General features: G+C 51.0%; 1 protein-coding gene across 4 annotated transcripts; it reads right to left on the reverse strand.

Annotated features, from left to right (window-relative positions):
* Window positions 1-5,332: 5,332 nt before the first annotated feature.
* LOC133372411 (rho guanine nucleotide exchange factor 19-like) lies at window positions 5,333-16,223 on the reverse strand. Of its 4 annotated transcripts, XM_061600970.1 has the most exons (11): window positions 14,066-16,187; window positions 13,015-13,273; window positions 11,976-12,212; window positions 11,649-11,875; window positions 10,521-10,680; window positions 9,899-10,051; window positions 9,370-9,499; window positions 9,182-9,256; window positions 8,924-9,016; window positions 7,767-7,920; window positions 5,333-6,451 (listed from the first exon to the last, which is right to left on the reverse strand). In XM_061600970.1, exons 5-10 carry the CDS (start codon window positions 10,577-10,579, stop codon window positions 7,825-7,827), a joined length of 606 nt encoding a protein of 201 aa, XP_061456954.1. In that variant the 5' UTR covers window positions 10,580-10,680; window positions 11,649-11,875; window positions 11,976-12,212; window positions 13,015-13,273; window positions 14,066-16,187; the 3' UTR covers window positions 5,333-6,451; window positions 7,767-7,824. The 4 variants fall into 4 exon arrangements, with proteins under 4 accessions (XP_061456954.1, XP_061456956.1, XP_061456955.1 ...); XM_061600972.1 differs by lacking the exon at window positions 7,767-7,920 and having other exon boundaries at window positions 5,333-5,580; XM_061600971.1 differs by lacking the exon at window positions 7,767-7,920.
* Window positions 16,224-22,831: the final 6,608 nt, after the last annotated feature.

Below are 22,831 nucleotides of genomic sequence, written 5' to 3' on the forward strand. Positions count from 1 at the left end.
CTCAGAAGCTTGCAAAAGTCACCTGTCAAGATACCATCTTGCCCATTGGCCTTTCTCAGCAGAAATGTGAACAGATGAGAACTTACCTGCCCAGTTGGGGATGGAGTTGGAGGAGAAAGAGACTGACTTTCTAGCACAACAAGGGGGAAAACTCCACCCTGTAGAGCCCAGAGGAAGTCAACATCTTGCCCCATCCCTCCTGGTCTGTTCCAGGCCTTTTGTTAGGACAGGTGTGTCCCAGAGGGTGAGATTGGCCAGGCTGGAAACAGCTATTTGCAGAAGGGGGTGTGTGAACTATGCTGAGGGAAGCAAGTTGAGCCTGAGCTAGAAATACCAGGGTGAATACGCATCTGCCCTGGGAAACATACCTTAGATAAGAAGGACTGCCTTCCTGCCCTCCGTGTGAAGCTCTTGCGCCTCTGAAAGATATTCCCTTACTGTGGCCTTCTGGGCCTTGACAGGACATGATCCACGCTGGAGCTGGGGCAGCTAGGAGGAAGACTGGGCAGTTTCTCTTCTGGATTCCTCTGCTGGGAGCTTTTTTTAAAAAAAGATGTCTTTCCTCCTTCTTCCAAGCTTAGGAATGTAGAAAACCTCCTCATACCGAGCCAGACCATTGGTCCATCTATCCCAATGTTGTCTGCACTGACTGGCAGTGGCCGTTCATGGTGTGAGGCCGGGAGCCTTTCCCAGCTCTTCTCTGGAGACACTAACATGATGGCCTCTGGGTCCTTTTGTGTGCACAGTCGGTGGTCTATCACTGGACCGTGGCTTATGTCCTGGGCCGCCCCACAGTCCTCTCTGGGCCGTAAGGAGGTACCACAGCCAGAGGCACAAATGTTGGGTGACGTGGAGATGTGCCCAATTTGGAGTGATCAGTGGGTTTGATACATAGTTCCTTTGTGGAATTCACTGCCCCCAGTGATGGACATTAAAGTTAGAGGGCTTGAAAGAAAGAAAGAATTAGGCAATCCATGGCAGAGATGTCCAGGGCAGAAGACGCCACCCCCTTTCAGAAGCTCAACAGGTCTGGGAGATGGGAACCCCCTGTATGCTGTCCAACGCTCCACAGAAGAAAAGCAGACTATGAACAACGTGAACAAACTTCAACAATGAGAAAATTAAACATGGAACCTTCATGTTCAGGTGTAGTATATGTCTGAGTCCCCAAGTATCACAGGGGAAAACTGACAGGGGAAGGGCCTCTCTTCCCTTCACACTCTGCTTTTGAATTTCCTGGAAAATGTCAGACTAGCCACTGTGTTGGATACAGGTTGCTAGGCTTTGCTCTAGTTATGATCTTGAGGATGGGTTTTGCTCCAATTGATATCTCTGTTTGAGGCTCTATAAGAAATATATTTTTCCAGGTCGCATTGGCCAGTAACTATCCCTTCTACAGCTTGGCTTGCTTGTGCAAGTCATCTGAAAAACCATTTCCCCTGCAAGGGCCCCTTTGCAGCTTCTCTCACCTGCTCTGTGTTCCATGGATGTAAGCAGAAATGAGTTGGAGGGCCCGTACGCAATTCTTGTTTCTCACAGGACCAATCTGAGGGCTTTGGCCTGCAGCCAACCCCTCATTCAAGATCAAAGTCAGGACTGTTTGCCTCCCCCATAAAATCAAAGGCGTGTCCATCAAGGTTCCCCTCTCCCTGCTGTTACGGGTCCGCCACATTCCTTCCACTTGTCAGCCAGAACAACTGTTGCAATTATCTTGCAGAGAATGCGATGAAGATGGATGGGAGGCTTAAGGAAGCCGTTCATCCAGCGGATGTTACTTTCCCAACGGGGACAGGCCGGGATGATTGTTTAGCTGCAAAAATATGCATGGCAACGAGCCACAGAAACACTCGCCGTCCCCAGTTCCTCGAATGCTCACAACATCAAAAGGAGGCAACATCCATTCCCTAAATGGGAGGTAACCTGCTGCCCCTCAGCAGGGAGCACGAGTGGGTTGTTTCAGCTGCCCTCCCTGGGGGGCCACCCCGAGCAACTGCAGCAGACCATCCCTCCAGAGGGGCCGGGGCACAGCACCTGCGGTGTGTGCAGCAGGCGGCAGTCCCGTCCGGGCTCTCGAGTGGCAGTGGATGGGGATGACTTTCCCGGCTTGTGGCTTTGGGGATCTGCTGGGTGGGCTGAATGGGCCATTGGTCTGAGGCAGCTTCACCTGATCCTACGCCCATTCCAAATTCCCCTGATGCTTACTCAGCTCCCAAAAAGTTATGTGCATCCCAGGAGACTGGTTGGGTTGCTTAGACAACGACTCCGCTTGGCCACTGCTGGCTGCTCTGCCCAAGGAGAACTGCCAAACGCGAGATGCCTTATCCGAGTCAGACCGCTGGGGTCTCTCTAGCGCAATATTGCCTGCATTGGTTGGCAGCAGCTCTCCAGGGTTTCAGGCAGACGTCTTTCCCAAGCTCTATCTGGAGATGCTGTTGGGGATTAGATCTGGGAGCGTCTGCCTGTGAAGCACCTACACTCACCGCTGCACCAGGGCCCTTCCCAAAGGGGACTGTGCAGCCCAGGAGATCAACTCTCTCTGCCACCCTGAATACCCGCCTGTTGCGTGGATTGGATCATGGGCACAGACCTCAGCTTGGTGGGAAGGGAGTGGATGTGCCAGCCCAGGTCGCCAGCCACAAGGCAGGACTGTGGCCACAGCTGTCCTCGTCTAATTTGAAGCTCCACCCACCCAGTTTGAACCCCAGCACTGAAGGGAAGGAAATGGCTGCAAATGACTCATGTGAATGAGCCAAGCCAGAACCTACAGAGGGAAACACACACACACACACAGAGAGAGAGAGAGAGAGAGAGAGAGAGAGAGAGAGAGGAAGCCCCCTTATTCCAAATCAGGGCTTTAATCCATCTGGTTCAGGAATAGGGACCATCTGTGGTCCTCCACGTGTTGCTGGGCTATGCCTCCCGTGATGCTGGACCACTGGCCATGCTGGTTGGGGCTGTTGGGGGCTGGAATCAAACAACATCTGGAGGGCCCCCCACAGGCTCCCCATTCCTGGCCTGCAGTGACTGCCAGCAGCTCTCCAGGATTTCAGGCAGGAGTCTTGCCCAGCCCTATCTGGAGATGCTGCCAGGGAGGGATCTTCTATGTGCACATCATGGGCTCTGTCCCTGAGCTACAGCCACTACCCTGCCTGGCCTCTCTGTGTTCTCTAGGGGCCAGCAACGCAAAGGGAAGGACCAGAAGACATAGCTCAGCAGACTCCTTAAACAGAAGTCACCTGCTCTTTGCCTGCTAGTCAGCTAATGATTAACTCCAAAAGCCCTTGAAAGGAGACAGTGGCAGGCAGCATGGAGCTAGGAGGAGACACAGACTTTGCATCTGAGGCCACTGCAGCATTGCACTCTGAGCTTAGTAACTATCTTTTAAAGAAGCTTCTCTTTCTAGGGACACACAAATGCACTGATCAGAAAGCCAAACAAGAACCGAATACAAGAGACCCACAGCACATGTAGTTTGCAGCACTTGGGCACTGCTGCCCAGAGGAACGGGGGCAGGCGGGTGGGAATGGCGCGTCTCTTGTAAAGCCTTCACTACTTAATTTGGGAGCAAACACCATAGTTTAATTGTGTGCTGTGGAAGGATGGGATCCATTGGTCGAAAGTATTCCAAAACCAAACAGGCTGGTATCGATTCTAATTCATTCCTTATCTTCTATGTACTGCTTTTACCAATCCGTGGGGTTTTCTTCACTCAGAAAAGTATTGATATTAATATCAATATTTCCTTTAACAATATATTGTGAAGGAAATATCAATATTTTAAAATGAAACAACAATGAATTATCCTTCTTGAAATTGATGTTTTAGAGGCAGTTTTTTTTAAAAGAAATTTGCTGCATTAAAATCTGATCCTCAGTGATCGAGAATAAGTGAATTAATGAAAAATTCAGTACCAAATCCAATTTGGATTCTAGCAGAATTCTAGCACGTCCCTTGCACTGTGTGAAAAATGTGTTCCTGTTGTCTGTACTGATTCTTCAAGGCTTGGGTATCCCCGAGTTTCTCCACGCCATGCCCAATTTTGTTGACGTCAGTATGGATAATCTGTGTGTTTAGTGCTTTGGCCCCATGATTATTTATTTATTTATTTATTATTTGATTTATTATTTGATTTATATCCTGCCCTTCCTCCCAGCAGGAGCCCATAAATGTTCTGTCTCTCAAATCACACAATCCTACTGTCATAATTCATGCCTGATTAGAGGTTTGTGCTGCTTGTGTCCAGCAAGGCCTCTGGGTGCCAGTTTCCAGTGGCAACTAAAAGGCAGAGGTTGCAGTGGGTGGCACTCTCATGCCAAGAGCCCCCCTCCACCCCATGCCTTGATTTTGGCAAACTGGCACCAGGCCTGGTGCTCCTGGCAGAAGCCAGAGAAAACAACGCCACCAGCGCCTGGCAGGAGCAACTGAGTGGGTACGGAAGAGAGGAGCCTGCTCTGCCCTGCCCCGCCCCTTTTTTCTGCCTCCCTCATTATTATGATATTTTTTTAAGACTGGGAAGTAAATATAATTAGAGGAGAGCTGTAGATACAGGAGTGAGGAAGTGCATGAGTAGTTATGTAAGGGTGGCAATGATGGGACTAGTAATGGACTGGCATGTGTTGCAGTGATGTGATCCTCCTTACAAGGGATCTAGTCTTCAGGGTCTCCCCCTCCCGCTCCTCTGTGAGACCCTCATATCTCCCCCCAAAGCACAACCACCACCACCCCCACAGCCCTCCAAGGACAGCCCACAGAAGAATTTTGCCTACTACAAAAAAGAAATTGAGACCACAAGTTTCACACACATACCAAAGACCCTGCAGACTTGTTTTAAGCACGGATGACAGCATTAGCGATTGTAATACGTATTTTATAGAAGCTGGAACAAGGGCAGAGATTCCCCAGCAGGGAATTCAGATGTCATGTCACAGAGCGGCACTCTGCTGCCCTCCAGTGCTCACGAAAGGGACGACAAGCTGAACACCCACCCAGAGTTTATACCAGTTGCTGGAATACTGTGGGGTGGGTAGGGTGCGGAGGAGAGCGTGCTCGGTCTCACGGCCTGCTTTGGGGCTTCTCAGTGGGGCACCTGGACTAGATGGGCCCCTTTGGCCTGATCTGACAGGCTCTCCTTGTGTTTCTTCTGAGCAACAAGAAGCACATTTAGGAAGAAGGCCCAATCCTGACACTCCATTTTTTTAACCTTCTTGCCTTCCAGCTCTGGGACTAAGGGGCCAAATGCTACCAGCTTTTAAAAAACAAGAAAGGAAACCACATAAATCAGTATGGTTGATATTTTATTTTTAAGCAAGGGGAGGGGGCCCAGAAGCACCCCCTCAAAATGCAGAAACCACAGATGCCAGAGAACCTGGCCCAGAAATGTATGAATACCCCCCAACCCAGGTTTAAAATTATCTTTGCCGCTCAAGGCCTGTCTTGATAATGCCTTTAAAGTACATTTCGAACCCATATCGCTGTGACTCACAACCAAGGCATCCTGGGAACCGCAGTTCTCTTCTAGGCAGAGGATGAGAGGAATGCTTTTTAAAACTGGACTCCCGTGGGACTATAGTTTCCAAGGTCCTTTTGCAGCGGGAAGGGAAAGAGAAGATAAAATAAGGAGGTAAAGCCAGTAATTCAAACTGTGCAGTGCCTGGCACCTGCATCTTCCAAAAGCAGCATGCGTGTGGTCTCAACCTCGCACTCAGGGGGTGCCACAGTCTCTGTCTGGGGGCACGGGGAGAGAGAACCGGCCCCAGGAAAGAGGTAAAGATGGTGGCAGGAAGGCAGCTGAGACCACCACAGCCTTATTAAGTCCTGCTGGTTTTATAGAATCATTTTGGCTATATTGCCTTGATCAGCAGACGGTGCGACTGTCAGGAAGCAGGAGGCCATTCCCTGCGTTGTTTCTTGCAAGCAAGGCCCGTGCTGGGCTCCAGACCTGCCATCTTCCCCAATGCCACGTGGGTGGCAGTGAGACCACCTCAACACCTCACGTTTTGGGCTGCTCTTGAGGAACAAAGGAACTAGAGTCTTCTGGCTTGCCTCCCACTCTTCAGGCAAATACACCAAGACTGAGCAGAGTGGGACAACTCTGTTAGCTGGGGAACAGACTAAGAGAGAGTCTGGAGGTGAAGTTGGCATCTTTTACAAGCACTTCCTGGAGCACAGGACAGGACAAGGAGCCCCACAGATTGCTGGCCGGGGGGGGTACTGCTTAGAGCCACCCTTCAACTAGACATTGGGTGGCTGCTCTGAGCTGGGCCAACCCCATCCAAAGATGGACCCAAGGCTCTGCTAAAAGTGCCTGGAGGCCCACAGTTAGGAAGCTCCAAGCTCGGCACCAGAGGCTGTCTGGGCAACCTGCAAGCCAGCACGCCGGATGATCCAGACTCCTGGGGATTCATGAACTCAGTTGCCTCCTAGCAGCGACAGCCACTCCTGTCTTTGGCCCCTAGGAAAAGGAGGAAGATAGTAATGCACGAGGTGCATCCACACTTGGGCTGTAAACTGGAAGAGGTTTACTCCAAAACTCACATCAGCACCTACAGCCATCATCACCGCAGGGGTTTAAGCTTCTGTTTCCCAGTCTGGTTTGCCCCTGTGCCAAAGTGTGTTTGTGGCGGGGGGGGGGGATTAGTTGCTATTCCTTGGCACGGAGGGAGGAATCAGGACCTCAAGAAGTCACCTGGCCCAACCAGCTTCTGATGCATTCACTAGCACAACATCCTTGCTACAAAGCCAGCCTTTGCTTAAAGACCTTCAGCGAAGGAGAGGGAGACTGTTCCTATCTCATAGCTCCTACCATGGGGAATTTCTTTCAAATATTTTGTTGAAATCCCTTCTAGAAGAACAGAAAACAAAAGAAGCCACACTCTTCTGCCTAGGAGGACCAAAGCGGTTATACCCTAACCTTCCAAACAGTCAGGACTGTCTGCCCAGCACTTTTTTTGGGGGGGGGGAGGGGCAACAGAAACACACCTCCAACCTATTGAGGAAGGGCCACAGCTTTGAACCCCAGGTTCAATCCCCAACATCTCTAGGTAGGACTGGGAGAAGACCCCTGCCTGAAACGTGGGAGAGCTGCTGCCAGTCCATGTAGACAGTATTGGCCCAGGTGGACCAACAGTCGGACTCTATAAGTCGGCTTCCTGTGTTTCTGGGTACAGCTGGATATGCCACAAGTCTCAGCAGGTGCTTTGCAGTGCTGGTGGCATGTTCAGCAGTCAGCCACCGTAAAACCGCCACCATAAAAGCCCACTTCCCGTAATCACATGCTTGCAAACGCCGCCTTGCCCAGAGGGAGGCCACTGTGCGGAGGCTGCACTGCCCCTCAGTGCCCCGACAGCTACTTCGCTGGAAGTGGGCTATAAAAAGGTGACAATTGCAGACATTGGTGGCTATAATGCCCTTCTGATCCAGGACTTTGGAAGTGTGGAATTTGGAGGATAGCGGCCTCTGTAGCCCAGCCCCAAGAGCAAGCGGGCAGGCAGGCAAGCGTGTGCAGGCGATGCGCTTGCATGGACACTCACTCGCTGGCTGCTTTGAGGAGGAGCTCAGCCCAATTCCCCGCGTGGTTCTGGGTGAGGGACAGACGGAAGCTCCAGTCGGGCAGCCCCAAGGGCTTCGCCTTGAAGAGCTCGGCCTTGATGTGGCACTTGCAGGCGTAGTCCTTCACTGGGAAGGGGGAGGTGGGCTAGCAGCCTCCATGATGCTCCCTCCCTCAGCAGCAGACAGGCCCCCTCGGGGATTGGGAAGACATTACTCACTCCAAGAGAGGAGCAGCAGGTCACTGAAGAGGTGGAGGTGAAGGGGCTGGACGCTGACTCAGTGCCGGTGGCTCAAGGAGGCTTCCTGGACCAGCACCTGGCACAGCTCTCCTTCCCGAACCAGCCAGCGGCCCCGACTGATTAGCGGGAGGGGCTGGAGGCAGAAAGAGGGGCCTGTTAGTCTCCCCCAGAAAGACAGTGGCACAGGTGAGGGCCACATCTCCCTCCCTCCCTCCATTGGGGCCCCCCATGCTGCTGCACCCCCCATCCCCGAGGCAGCTGCCTGCTGCCAGGCCAGGCCCGCCTAGCAATGTTGGACTACGGCTCCCATCAGCCACAACTTCATGTGTCCATCCTGGGTGGGGCTGATGGAAGTTGTAGTACAACACTGTTGGTGGGCACCAGCTCACGGAAGGCTAAGTCAGCTCCATTGGCCCAGGCAGCCCAGAATTTCCTCCTCTTGGGTGGTCTCAGGTGGAGGAAGGTCTTTCCCATCTCCCGTAGCCGCTTGACCCTTTTCCCACCGGAGGTGCTGCTGGGGACTGAACCAGCCACCTTCTGAATGCAAAGCAGGTGCCTAGGCCTGAGATGGCATGACTCAGACCAAATTTCAAGGCCCATCTGGCTTATGGGGGCACCCCAAAAAGATATTTGAAAGGGGTGATGGAAGGAAAGCCAACGAACATTCTATCCCCCACTGTCAACAGGGGTGAGGACAACTCCACTGGCCAGGTACGTAAGCCTCAGAAAGCAAGGAGCAGCCTGGCTGGGCCAGACCATAGTGAGACTCCAGTATCCTGGTTCCAGCAGTAGCCAATCAGATGCTTCCAGGAAGTCTGCAAGCAGGGCAGGAATGAAGCCTTCTTTGACCTCAGCTAAGAGGTTGACTGCCCCTATAGGTGGAGGCACCATTCAGCCATCACAGCTGGTGACATACCTCCTTCCTCACCCCATCTTCACATTCCTCCAGTCCCCCAGTTCTTGTAGTACAAGGAGGGAGAAGGTATTTCACCCACACCCTGCATACTGTTATGAAAGGGCCCCCCATACTCTGGTTTTGCCCAACACAAGGGGCCTTTGGGGGAGACCCTTTATTCAGAAGGGCCTCCATGAGGAGGGGGCACCCTGTCTCCTTGCAAAAGGCACCCCAGGCTCACCTTGACTTTGGCAAAGTCCATCAGCTTCTCCAGCATCACCAGTTCCTCCGTCTGTTTCATGAGCCGGATGTTCTCGTTACACTGATGGACGACCTGGGAAAAGGTAGCAGGTGTGGGGTGTGGGATCTCTCTGGGGAGAAAAGCAGCCAGGGTGCTGAAGCCCCCACAGCCCACATCCACAGCCCACAGATGAGGAAGAGAGAGGCTCCTGCCACCCCCCAGGCACAGGGAGGAGGTCTTGGGCTGCCCCGGACTTACCTCCCCAACAGCCTGGTGGGCTGCCCGGACAGAGACGGCCAGCTCAGAGTCTGCTGGAGCGAATCTCAGGATGTTCTGACAGGGAAAGAGGAAAGCAAAGGTGGGAGTTGAGCATCTGCCTCACAGGAGAGGGGGAGGGGCATTTCCCAGACAGGACTTAGGAGTCCAGAGCCAAACATCTGCCCCACCTCCAGCAGAATCTTGAGCCGGATGACCCTCTGGAAGGGCGGCACCAGGAAGGACTTGAGGGGCTGCCTTTGGCAGACGGGCTGCTGCTCCAGCCGGCGCAAAACCTGGAGGAAGCGGCTGCTCTCCCGCCTGGAGAGGAGAGAAGAGGAGAGGGTGAGAGGCTGGCTGGGGGAGGCATCCACAAGGCGGCCCACGTCCTAAGGCCAGAAAGGCATCCGACAATGGCTGATACGCCTAAGTTAAATAAGTCCAGAGCTTAACCCCACAGAACGGAAGGTGATCCCTCTTGGGTAGGCCACAGGGTCATCTAGCCCAACATACTGTCTCTGAAAGTGGAGAGCCAGATGCCTCCTGGGAGCCCACAAGCTGATAGCATGCCTTGGGACGTGGAAGCTCCACTCTTAGCTCTGGAGAGGTTTAAACTTAATCTGCTATGCAGTAGCAGCAGCAGCAGCAGCCGCTTGTCACCCCCCCTCAAGCCCCACTTTTACTGCCTTTGCTGCAGCTCCCCCCCCCAGCACTCCTCACATCAGCTGTTGCATGAGCTGCTCCTGGTACATCTGGTTGGTCACATAAGGGACGTAGATGCGGCGGAAGGCAGGGCAGTGCTTCAGGACAACACTGCCCAGCCCAGGCAGGAAGACATCTTGGTCCAGCTGCTCCTCTAACTCCAGGAGAAACCTGCGTGGGGCAGGAGAGCAAGAGAGGGGGCACGTGCATGTATCGTGCACACAGAAGGCACACTCTGGTCTACAGGCTCTGCACCCAGAATCCCACCTGCTTTGGTGCCAATGCATAACCATCGTCTAGCAGCCAGGGAGAAATCACTCTGCTCCATCAAGCGCTTGCTGAACCTGGACAGCTTCCATTCCTTCGGGTCATTATAAGAACAGCTATTTAACGTTAGCAATTGGTGCCCTAGTTCAATTTCTCCTTTTCCCTCCTTGTCCCTTTTCCCTTTTCTATCATGTTTTCTAAGAGCATAAGCCTCCAGGCAGGAACTGTCTTGTTTTAATCGATTGTATGTAAGCCACTCTGGGAGCCTTTTGGCTGAAGGCCAGGTAGAAATTCTCTAAACCAACAACCTGGGGGTGGGCTGGCAATGAGGCCCAGCAGAATTTGCCTGCCATGTTCCCGGTGTGTTGATTACCTTTCTCTGGCATCCTTGACCTGTGGCAGGTTGGAGAAGAGGCGGTGCAGCTCAGCCATGGTGAGCACCCCCCGCAGCGCTGGAGAATCTGGAAGTGCAGAACAGCCACCAGGAGGCTGCGCAAGTAGGACGCCTCTGAGGTGATCACCTCAAACATGGCCTGCCGTGGAAAGAGGCAAACAGGCATCAGAAGTGGATCCAAACCTCACAAGAATGGAGCTGCCCTTGTTGGAAGCAATGTTACCAAGCCTAGCTAGGTCTCCCAACCTTCTCGATTTTTGTTATGGGCACCCACACTTAATGTCCAGCCCCAACTTATTGAGAAATGGGAAATCCCTTGGAGCTCAGCTTGCTAGACCAAAGCAGAACACTTTGGAAACACAACCCATCTTTGTGTTAAACTGCACAGAAATATGAACCACTAGACAGCTCAGGTCAGCGATTTTGCAAGGCCTGCTTCTTGCAATATCTTAGACTCAAGTTGCTCAGGCTTAGCTCCTCAGGTTTGGCAAAGCTTCCTCATCAAACACCCAATTCACTCAGTTTCTACTCTAGCAATCATAGTAGGAAATTTCCAGGTGATAACACTTACAATGTTTATTTCCTGTGTGATCCTTGAACAACAGAACAATGACTGGTTGAGCATGCAGAACTCCTCCTCTTCCTTACGCCCCCCCCCCGACAAAAACACATGTTCCAAGTGGAAGCCAGGGCAGCTAGTCCACAGTTGTGGATTGCTCCCTTCTCTGTTATGGTGGGGACACCCATGCACAAGCAGAAGAGGACAGCTATACTGTGGTTGCAGCTAGGTAGGGCAATGAGGGTCTGCATCTAATACACAGATCATGGCAGGCAGCACAGCCCACTAGTCCTCACCGGGACTAAGCCCAAGTACGCATGTGTAGCTGAAATAAATCACTGTCCACTGCTCAAGGCAGAAGTGCATACTCTTCCCTTGTCAACTCCTGCTCCCTTTTCCCTCCCCAGACAGACTGCAAGCTCTTCGGGATGGAAGCCTTTCCTCGAAAACTGCCAGATGCACTGGTGGCCCTATATATGTATTGCCACTGAGTGGCTCACACACAGATTTGAAGGTCCATCCACCACCACCACCCATCTTCCAGGTACCTCCTGCAAGTGGTGCTGCCGTGGGGTGATGCCCTCCAGCAGACCCCGGCTCTTCACCTCGGGGATCTCTTGCCATAACGAGAAGCTGTAATCGCGCTGGGAGGCATGTGAGGCAGCACTCAGCAAGGAGGAAGAGAGCAGGCCAGCAATGGAGAGGCTGGCATCCACCCGGAAGGCCTGGCCCTGGGGCTTGTGGCTCTTCACCCAGTACTCTTGGTAGAGGGGCTCTGGCCAAGGAGAGGAAGAAGAGAGACTGAGCCCAAGGCCACAGAAATTCACTACGAGAGCAATTCCAGAGAGAGAGAGAGAAGGAACACTCACACATACCTTCACCAAGCCCTCCAGATATTGTTGGACTCCAACTCCCAGCGGGCGGTAGTCGGGGATGATGATGGGAAATAGTCAAGCAACATATAAAGGGCTACAGGTTGCTCACCCCTGGTCTAGGGCTAGGACCCTTCCCTCCCACACCTATTTGCACACTCATGCGTTTGGACGTATTTCGATTCCTTCTGCCGCTGGGCTGCTTCTTTGGCCCTGTTCCCGAAGATTGTCCAGAACATTCTAAAAGGAAGCAAGAGTGAGCTTTGGGGTTGTTGGTCTGTCCACTTGGCTGTCCTGCTGGCTGGCTGGGGCTCAGGACACCCCCCCCCGAATATGCCAACCTCCTTTGGGCGCCAGTGGCTAATTTTGGTCCATCTGTAGCTATGAAAAGGGCCTGACCACGTTGAAGGCCTATGACAATGACGTGGGCTCCCCACAAAGTTCAGGTGGGGCAGCTTTCACATAAAATGGGGTTCAGGACTAGAAACATTACGGAGCAAAACATTCTCTCATTCCAAACTATATGGGAAACCTGCTTGCCCACCTTCCAGGCTACTGGCCAAGCACCTCTCACTGTAGCTACTACTTGCTCTTCCACCTTTGATCTGTGTACAAAAGGGCGGTGGTAGGGCTGGCAGGGAGCACCCCCTCCCCTTGGGGGGGGAAAGGCCAGGCATGCAAAGCTCACCTGTAGCCTTAAAGATCTTCCCCTCTGGTGACTGGGGCTTGCCTATGGAGTGCAATGGCTGGGCGTGTGCGTGTGTACCCCTTTCAAAAGCTAGGTTTGAAGTCTTGCCAAATGTCATGGTGATGCTAGAATATGACATTGACAAAATAAGCTTCAAAGCCCTGCTAACACCAGAAGTGAGTATTTGCAGGAGAGGAGAGAAAGAAATCAGGAAGATTAGGGGACCTATGCCTGCAAGCCAAGCCGAGTTGGGGAAAGGCTGGAGAACTCTTTCCTCCCCCCCTTTTCTGCTGAAGCAGCGAGGCAACTTCCACCTGCTTTGTCCCAGGCCCAAAAGGGGTCCTGGAAGGTTACCTGGGCGCTGGCTGCAGCGGGGTGGGGATCGCCCCGGCCTTGGGGAGGTCCTGCATGGCAGCAGGGAGAGCCTGCCATGGTGGTTGGGTCACAGGCTTTGGGGCATCCGATGGTGATGAACCCAACAGCCGGACTGCTGCCGAGGGGGGCATCGCCTTTGGGGGCTCCTCTGGAGCAGGTGAGGCCAGCTCGGGCGCTGGCAGAGAAAGAGATGGAGAGTGGCTGGCATCCTCAGGGTTGGAGGCATCCGCTCCCGCTGCTGCAGGGAGCAAGGAGGAGAACATCTGTCGCTCTGCAAGAACTCTGTTGCCAACACACAAAACCCTCCAGGGTGCCCCTCTTTCCATGGCTGAGCTCATCAGTTTGCCTCATCCCCAGAGGGCTGAAGGCAGCCAGCAACACACAGTGGCAGGCAAGCCCCAAGGTGTTGCCACCTGGCATCTCCTGGAGAGGAAGGGCACCGGGGAGGTCCTCTTCTGGTGCCCCTCACAGCAACACTCCTCCATTCCCAGGACCCCAAAGTGGCTGATCTTACCCTTGTTCCTCCATGGGGAGGAGCCCCGAGTGCAAGAGCCATAACAGGGGGCTCCCACTTCTTAGTCCAGACACTATTCTGACTCGTCGTCACCACTTGTGGAGCAAGGAGGAATGTTTCTTTTGGGCCAGAACCAGAGCCTGGCTTTGCTCCTGTCATTAATTCCTGGGGGCAATGCAACCTGGCCACATACTTGAGCCACCGAAGCGTGGCTTAGCAGTCAGCGGCCCACCATGCCTGCTCGTGCTGTTGCTCTGGGCAGAGAAGGGTCCTGCCCAGACCGCCCATCACCGCACCCTCTACCCCAGCGAGACCTTTTGCCTGCACAGGCCTGCTGTGTGCAAAGGAGGTGCTCTACTGTGGAGCCCTGCGGCGTCCCAAAGGTGCGACCCACCTCCTTCCTGGCAGGGCAGGCCTGCCCGTGGATTTGAACTACTTCTGGGCACTTCCGCCTACTCTTCACCAGTTGCTGAGCGACAACGGTTCTAAACTTGGGCTTTCCTACCTTGTTCTTACCTTTGCAGTCCTCCCCCAGGAGGGGGCGCTTCTCCCCCACTCTGCCCTCTGGCTGGCTCCAGGGGCCACCACCACCGCTAAGCGCCTTTGGTGCTCTGGAAGGAGCAGCCCGCAGTCTCTTGGTCTGGAACAAATCTGTGAGGAGGAAGCCCGTCTCTTGCGGCTGAGCCTTGGCTCTGCTCCTTTGAGGCTTTGGGGCAGCAGGGCAGGAGGCGTGCCTCTTCACAGGGGAGACCAGCGGTGGTGCAGAGACTAAGCAGATGCGCTTTCGGCGGAAGAGCTCCATAGAGGGCAGCTCAGGCAGTTGGGTGACCAAGAGGTCTGCAAATGGGGATGGGATGGAGGATGGAGACAAGACTTTGAGTCCAGAACACAACTTTGCAAAATTAGTAACAGCATGGGGGGGGGGTGAGAGAGGAAGGGAACCGCTTCTCTTGTGCTTGAGCTGGTCCTGAGCTTTGGAAGCATTTCACCAAAGGCTGCAAGCAACATGCAGAATGGGGAAATCGGGCCCCTCTTGGGATCACCAGCTATTATCCATAAGAGCCTGCTAGATCAGGCCAGTGGCCCACCCAATCCAGCATCCTGTTCACACAGCACCAGCCAAGCCAGATGTCCCTAGGAAGCCCACAAGCAGGACCCAGACACAAAAGCACTCTCCCCTCCTGCAGCTTCCAGCAACAGATACAGAAGGGCCCCGCTGTTCGGTGGCCCGCTTTTCGGCGTTCTGCTAATGCGGCGGCTAAAATTAGAGTAAGGCCCCACTCATACGGTGCTTGTTCCACTTTTACGGTGTTTTTCGGGCGTCGGGCACCATTTTATTGAAGGAGTTCCGCTTTTTGGTGGGTTTCGCTTTTAGGCGGGGGTCTGGAACGTAACCTGCCGTATGAGTGGGGCCCTAGTGTATTCAGAAGCAAACTGCCTCTGACGATGGGTTCCAGCATCCACACAGAAGAGCATGTCCATGAAATGGGTGCCAGTGTTTGACACTCACTCAATGCTGGCCAGAGACCACTTGTCTGCCAGGGGAAAGACCAGCTCTTTCCATCTAGTTCAGTTCTCTGCAGCATTACCCAGCTCTGAAGCAGCTTCTTTGTCGGGATGCATTTCCTCATTGGTGATGTGTTAAATAGCAATTGTACAACTGAAACTTGATTTCAGGACCAGTTGTCATGCCTAGGGGCAAGCAAACATATGCAGAGGGCCTTTCCCACACAAACCCTCACTTGACTTGCCCCTCTAAGAATTGCCTAGTGGGTTCACGGCAGCCTTTGCCAGTTTGGGGCCCTCAACTCCCATCAGCAGACCAGACTGGTTTATGGCTTCACCCCTAAGAACAGGAGCAGGGTCGACTCCTTAGAACAGGATTGCAAACTGCCTATCCCCTGAGAGAGTTCTGGACACACACGAAACAGCTTTAAAAAACCCATTCAGATCTCAGGCATGAATGACTTGAAAAACTAACAAACATCAGGAAACCCCCCACCAGTTAATAGCTTTGGTAGATTTATTTGCTTTAGATTAAGTTCCTTCTGCTCCGTTCTACATTTTGCTGAAAACTCTTTTCTTGATCTACTTTTTCATAGAATCATGGAGCATATAATTATCCTCTCCAGAAACACTCATTAAACTTTTAATAAACCCTGAAATTTCAGCTGCAACCTGGACTTCTAAATGTTAAAATATGCATTCCATTATCTCATATGATACCAAGTATTCACAAAATGCCCCCTCCCTCATATGACTGCCTTTTCCAAAATAAAGAGACATGTTTAGGAATGCCCTAGAATGGGGCTTTCTAAGACACCTGGCCTTTTCTCCCATGTCCCCCCCCCAAACTGACTAAGGGCTCAATTCACAGAGAAGGACACGCACGGTCAGTCAGGAAATAATAAGTTACTGGACCTCAAGAAATATTTTGCTAAGCTGATCCAGAAGGAAATTTAGGGCTAAAAAAATGAAGGTAAGCAAAACAGATGGGTAAAACCAGACTCATTTTTCTGGGCAAATCTCAGATTTCATCCCTTATCCCCGTTAAGCGGTCCCCAAAACTAAATCCAGAAGCTCCCATCTGGGGCAAACTAGGTCCAGACCTTACCACAGCAGCTTCAAAAATAAGGAACCAGAGAAAGAGAAAAACATCAACGTTCCTTCCCACCTGCAAAGAAATAACTTTCCCTGATGCCTTCATAGCAACACCCTTTTTAAATTAAAAGGGCAGCAGCTAGAGGAAACTCGGCTTGAACCAGATATGCCACCTTTTTTTAACGGTGTGCGTGTGGTCTGCCTTTAACAGCAAAGGATAGACATCAGTAGGCGAAGCTGCACACAGATGCAGTGATGGGAGGGATTGAGGCTGCACAAGTTGACATTCTACCCGCCACATTCTGTTAAAGGTCCAGGATCCTCTGTCCCTAAAAATGCTGGCAACACTTGCCTTGAAACAATATATAAACACTGAAAAGAGAGAGCACCTTTGAGCATGTTCAGAGAGTTTTCCACCAGGTCTCCTTATAGGGTGGCCAAAGGGAGAAGAGGGCAGGCAGCACTGCTTCTGAGCCTTTCAGTGCTACATCTGCCGAAATCTCTTCATCTACACATCAGTTAAAGGGACAGGAGTCCTGTCCACTTTTCAACCATGCCGCTCTAATGCCGTGTAGTCTAGATGAGGGAGGGGGAGGACCAGGGTCCCCAATCTGAGTTTTGAGCCTCCGCACTCCTCTTTCCCCAGTTCAACCACCACTCGGACAGATCACGGGGTGGTGGTGGCCCAGATTCTTCAAACGTGTGCCATGCATGCAAGTGTTGCAGAGCAGGTAGCCAGCTGTGAGAAGGTTGTCTTTGTCGAACAGAGGAGGAAGCTGTGGCATGGGAAGTCAGGCCGCGGGCTCACCCAGCCAAGGGCCTCTCTGGGAGTGGGAGGCCAGCCTTTCTCAGCCTTGTGGAGCAGGAAAGATTCTTTTCATTGGTGATGCTGCCGATGATTGACCCTGGCACCGTCTCCACACAAAGCGGGGCCTCCACCACTGAGCTGCAACCCCATCCAATGGCAATGGGACCCCAAAGCCTGCTTGCTGGTGTATGTGAAGCAGTAACAATGTGCCCTTGAGCATGTGCAGAGTGTCGCTCCCTATCACCGAGGGGGTAACCATAGATGGTTTCCAGGCCTGTCTGCATTAAAGGCAGCTGGCAGCTGCTGGTCTGTTCAATATGGAGGAGCAGCAACAGGCACCATCCAAGGCCTGTTTACTCAGAAGTAGGCCTCCCTGCACAAAAGGGGATTTCCTCCCAAATTCATAGGACTGCAGCTGCAAAATGCAACCCCATGCAGAGCAAAGTGTGCTTATGAGGCCACCAGTGTAGATGGACTGGGAGGCAAGGTGGGGCAGCTGTCCCCCAGAGGACTGCATTGCCTTGCTTGGCTCACTTACTCAAGCCGTCTGGGGCTGGGGCTCTGCAGGCACCACTCCTGTGAGGCTTCCTGCTTCCTGCTGCAGTGCCCTGTGGGTCTAGATCCGGGGGGTAAGATGGGGGGCAGGGGGGTGGGCAGACAGGGAGAGAAGTAGGTAGGATTGTTAACTGGCCAGAGAAAACAGCCAGGCCTGCACTTCTGCCTTTATCAGCAACTTCTTGTCAGAAAAATCAAAACAGACACCAACTCTTTCCACAAACACCTATCTCTGATATGGCTGTTGCCACCTTGTTTCCTGGGCTCTGCTCCTCTGCCTTCAACAGCTGCAGTTGGCAAAGCTCTTCCCCTTCGCTGACCCTCTTCCTGCTGGATTTCTGTATAGTCGCCAGATGCCTCGTGGAGCAGGCTCTGCTCAAGACTGCGGAATCTCCATTCTCGGGAAAGCTGCACCAGTTTAATATCTGCCTCTCCCACAGCTGTTTAGAGCAGAAGTGGCTAACCTTTGGCCCTCAATACATGGCTGGTCTCCAGCTTGCATTCTCCTTGGCTATTGGCCACTGATGGGAGCTGGAGTCTAACCGCATCTGGAGGGCCATAGGTTAGCCACCCCTTGTTTAAGAACACAGGAGCCCTATGTAGGGAAAAGGTGGTAATTGGACTAATATCCTCCAAAGTATGTCCTGAGGTGGCCTTTTAGACTAGGCGGGTGGCAGCAGGAATGCCTTTTTGTTTGTTTTTAAGATTAGTTTACCGGTTTGCAAAAAAAAGTTACAGAACTTCTTCCCCCTACCCGGCCCAGCGGTCACCAGCTGCCGGTGCTGCTGTTAACCCAGAATGTCCTTGTTATTGTGTGAACATGCAGGCACTGCCTATGTGACAAGGCTTGCAAAGAAGGAGCAGGTGGGCACCCTCGGGTGCAGCCAGCACCAAGCGGCATGCGGGCCAGCTGCCAGACACAAGGTAGTCACACAGTTCAGAGCTAAACTGTGGAATTGGCTGCTTAATATCTGCTCTGCTCTGTCTTGAAATGATGTACAGTAATTATGCAAAGTGTCGGCTTTGTAGGGTAAATGTGCTAAGTAGAGTGCGCGAGAGGAGGAAGTACATGGGTTGGAATGTTGAGGAATGCTGAGTGGTGATTGGCTGAGCGTCTGGGTGCTTGAAGGTATAAATGAGTGTTGGAGGGCTATTGGTTCTGCGTTTTGGAGGGAGGATTTGTGTTTAGGTGGGTAGCGAGGCAGGTTTTAGGACTAAGAGATATAAAGAGGAAACTATCATATGTAGCCACACACATGTTGACTGAACTTAAAGTAACCTTATTTATTCCTTGGCTGGGATATTTCAGACCAGAAGGGTGGGCAGAGCAAATACCAAAGCTGGGAACAGTATCAAATGGTGGCAGAGGTGAAGGGATAGTGTAACAGCAGCAGGTATCCAAAGCAGCCCAGGGCTGTAATCTTTGAAGGCAGAAAGATACAGGGGGGTTGTGGCCTGTAAGTGCACCCAGACACTATGTAGCAATCTGTGGAGGAGTCTAAGGCACACTCTCAGGGCAGTATTGCGTTACAGAGTGTCAGGTGGTGGTGCTTAGTAGTGGGATTGTGAGAGACCTGTGCTGGGGCCAGTGTGGGAGATCCATTATGAGACCAGACCTAGAGAAGGGGTCTGACAGATGGTGCCAATTGCCATGGGATACGAACAAGAGGAAGTCCCCAGAAAGCACTATAGTTGTGTGGGGAATAATAAACAAAGATAACTTCTAAGTGTGTATGGTAAAGTTTGTGAGTTCTTAGCAACATGGCTGAATACTTGAAAATAAAGAGGGAAGAGCTGATGGAGAAACACATAGCCTTTCATTTACCTCATGAGGGTAGGGGTAGATGAATTACATGTAATACTAATCAGTTATACATCTGTCCAAAACCAAGAGCCTGTGAGAGAAGAGACCCCTGAAGGGTGCTCAAGTAATTCTGCCTATGTGGAGTATTTAAGAGAAGATAAGAACATGAGGAAAAAGATAAAAGATAGGTTGAGATGGTGAAACTGAGAATGTAGGCTGAGGAAAAGGTGAAGCAGCGGGTCTTACAGGCTGAAAGGTTAAGAATGGAGGCTGAGATGGAAGTGGAAAGGTTAAAAATACAAAGGGAGAAGTTTCATTCTGAGGACATAAGAAAAGAGAGAGATGAAGCAAAAATAAAAGTGACTCCAAAAGATTTCTCCGTGTAAGAGAGTCTGGGCAGGATCCCCAAATTTACCTCACAACTTTTGAAAAGGCAGCACAGATATGGGGGTTACCAGAAGATAAATATATGCAGTATTTATCAAACTTAATTAAAGGAGAATTGGCTGAGGTGTATCAATGTTTCCCCTCAGACAGGTCAGTGATATATGCTGATTTTAAGGAGGCAGTGTTTAAAAGATTTAAATTGGGGCCTGATTATTTCAGAAAACGTTTCAGAAATTGCCAGTTACAGACAGGGAGGTCTTTGTGGAGTTGGGGGCAAAATTGGTGGATATATTACAAAAGTGGGTGTTGAGTGCAAAAGCTCGATCTGTGGAAGAGGTAAAAAGCCTCATGGTGTTAGACCAGCTATTTCATCCACTGCCACCAGAGATTAGGTTACTGGTTAAAGATTGTCCCTCTAAGACTGTGCAGGAGGTGCAGAGCTGGCAGACCATTTCACATCAAACCGAACGGGTTGGTTGGGAAAGGCACAAAAATATTTTAAAACAAAACCCAATACAAATGGCAGAAGGGATGTGGTACCACAGAAAGTAAACCCTCTAACAAAATCTGAAGGTCACAGGACACCTCAGAATGGGTCTGTGTATCCTAAAATGGAGGGAAAGATGTGTTTTGGATGTGGTAAACCAGGACACCTATGTATGAAGCTCCTGCTGGCAGGAAGAAAGGGTGGGATACAAATCAAATAATAAATAAATAAATAAAAGCTAGCAACCCCACCAGTAATCTTGTTCATGTAAGAACAGTGAAGAATGAGCAGAGAGAGGGGGAAGCTAAGAAAATTCAATTCTGTCAAATAAGCTGGTCAAATGTGCAGGGTTTTGACATGAGCTTAAGGGAAGAAGTGTGTGTGCAAGGGGTGAAATATTGGGTTTTACTGGACACTGGTGCTGCCCAGACCCTATTGAGGCCAGATCTGGTGAAAGCTGAGGAAATTTTACCTCAGGAAAAAGTGGTAATACAAGGTGTGAGAGGTGTGCCAGAGAGCATTCCGATGGCCTTGATAAAATTGAACTGGAGAGGTTCATGCCCAACAGCATGAACCTGTAATTTTGGGCAGAGATGTGAGGGGGTCACAGTGCCAGATTTATGTGGTGACAACAAGGCAACAGCTTGGCAAAGCTGCAGAAGCCATTTTGCCTGACGCTGAACAGAACAGGGTGGAGCCTGTAACTGAGCCTGAGGTTGCCAAAGCAACCCCTAGTGAGAGAATGAGATACTGTTGCCAGTACTGAACTGGCTAGCTGCTGGAGAGGCACAGCAGTTCAGAGATGAGTTGAAACAAGATTCCAGCTTGAAAGCCATAAGGAGCAAGCCCTACTCCAAGGAGTCCATTTTACAGAGAGCCTGAGGGATCAAACAGTGTGGGAAAATGGGGTGCTGTATAAGAGTGTGGCTGCCAGAACAGAGAGATATAAACTGTGAGCCAGTCAATAGTGCCCAGTAAATACAGATCTAGGTTGCTAGTAATGGCACATGATATACCTTGCTTGGGACACCTAGGTATAAAAAAGACAAAAAAGAGACTAACTGTGCATTATTATTCGCTGAATATTACCAAAGATGTCAACCAGTGCTGTTTATCATGCCCAGTGTGCCAAAGACTGGGTAAAAATGGAGTGAAAACAAAGGCTCCATTGAAACTCCTTCCTATAATAGTACAACCTTTTTCCAGAGTGGGGATTGACATAGTGTATCCTTTCTCTAAATCCTCAAGGCATGGCCAGATATATCTTAGTGGTGGTAGACTATGCCACAAGGTACCTGGATGTTGAGGCATTGAGATCAGTAGAAGCTGCTGTGGTGGCAGAAGCCTTACTGAAGATTTTTATGAGGCTGGGTTTTCCCCGTGGAGTTTTGACAGATCAAGGCAGTGCATTTATGGGGGAAGATATGCAGTGCATATGGAAGTACTGTGGGTTGGAGCATCTAAAAACAACCACTTATCATCCAGCTACCATGGGTTAACTGAAAGATTTTATAGGGTGCTGAAAGGGATGATAAAAAACTATGTACAGGATCACCCACAGGATTGGGATGAATGCTTGGGTGTTTCTTGTTTGCTTACTGGGAGGTGCTGCAAGAATCGACTGGGTTTTCACCTTTTGAATTAATGTATGCAAGGAAAGTTAGGGGTCCTTTAGAGTTGTTATGGAATTCTTGGGAAGGGTCCTTGGTGGAATGTAAAATGTCCACGGTAGATTATGTGATGGACTTCCATAATAAATTAGAATCCATGATGAAAGTGGTACAAGAAACTATAGTCAAGCTCAACAAAAACAGAGCTATTGGTATGACAGGACAGCAAGAGAGCGTACCTATGAAGTGGGGGATATGGTCATGACATTTATTCCCAGAAAATATGACAAGCTACAAGCCAGCTGGGAGGGACCATTTGTTATTAGAGAAAAATTAGACACCTTGACTTATGTGATAACATCAGACAAACCGGAAAAACACAAAGTGGTACATGTGAACATGTTAAATCCCTATCACGCCAGAGATGCAAGGGTTTTACAGGTCCTGAAGGGAGTGGCCCTGACTTGCCGGATTTGGTGCAAAACAGCAAGACAGAGGGAGGTTTAGATCAGCTGGAGTGGTCAGAGGAGGTGGATGATCAGGTCAAAGAGGTAATCTAGAGAGTCTTGAGTAAGCATGAGGAACTCTTTGATAATAGACCTGGCAGAACTAGTGTTACAAAATACTGTATACACACTGGCAATCACCCTCCAATAAGGTCTACCCCCTATCGTGTGAATGGAAGAGTGTGTGAAGAGATCAGGAAGGAAGTGAAGGAAATGTTAGAGCTGGGTGTGATACGTGAATCGATTAGTCCCTGGTCATCTAGAATTGTGTTGGTACCCAAAAAGGAATGCTTGGCTGTTGTGTGGGCCCTGAATAAACTGCGTCCCTACGTGTGGGGAAGAAGATTTACCATGTTCACCGATCATAGTGCATTGATGTGGCTGGACTCCATGAAGAACAGTGACACCATGCTCCAGAGTTGGTCGTGGGTGCTGCAGGAATATCTAGTGGACTTTGTACATACCAAAGGAACCGATAATGTCATTGTGGATGGACTTTCCAGACATGTTCCAGAGACATCAGT

The sequence above is a fragment of the Rhineura floridana genome, chromosome 18 (genome assembly GCF_030035675.1).
Source record: "Rhineura floridana isolate rRhiFlo1 chromosome 18, rRhiFlo1.hap2, whole genome shotgun sequence".
NCBI classification, from domain to species: Eukaryota; Metazoa; Chordata; class Lepidosauria; order Squamata; family Rhineuridae; genus Rhineura; species Rhineura floridana.

What these genes read in the sequence shown, in the direction of transcription:
- LOC133372411 (XM_061600969.1), bottom strand. Translation starts at nt 14,351, where the DNA reads ATGGAGCTCTTCCGCCGAAAGCGCATCTGCTTAGTCTCTGCACCACCG. An exon ending in CCTGGGGGAGGACTGCAAAG is followed by an intron (nt 13,274 to 14,065) that starts GTAAGAACAAGG and finishes TGCTCCCTGCAG; the next exon opens with CAGCGGGAGCGGATGCCTCC. An exon ending in CCGCTGCAGCCAGCGCCCAG is followed by an intron (nt 12,213 to 13,014) that starts GTAACCTTCCAG and finishes GCTTCCTTTTAG; the next exon opens with AATGTTCTGGACAATCTTCG.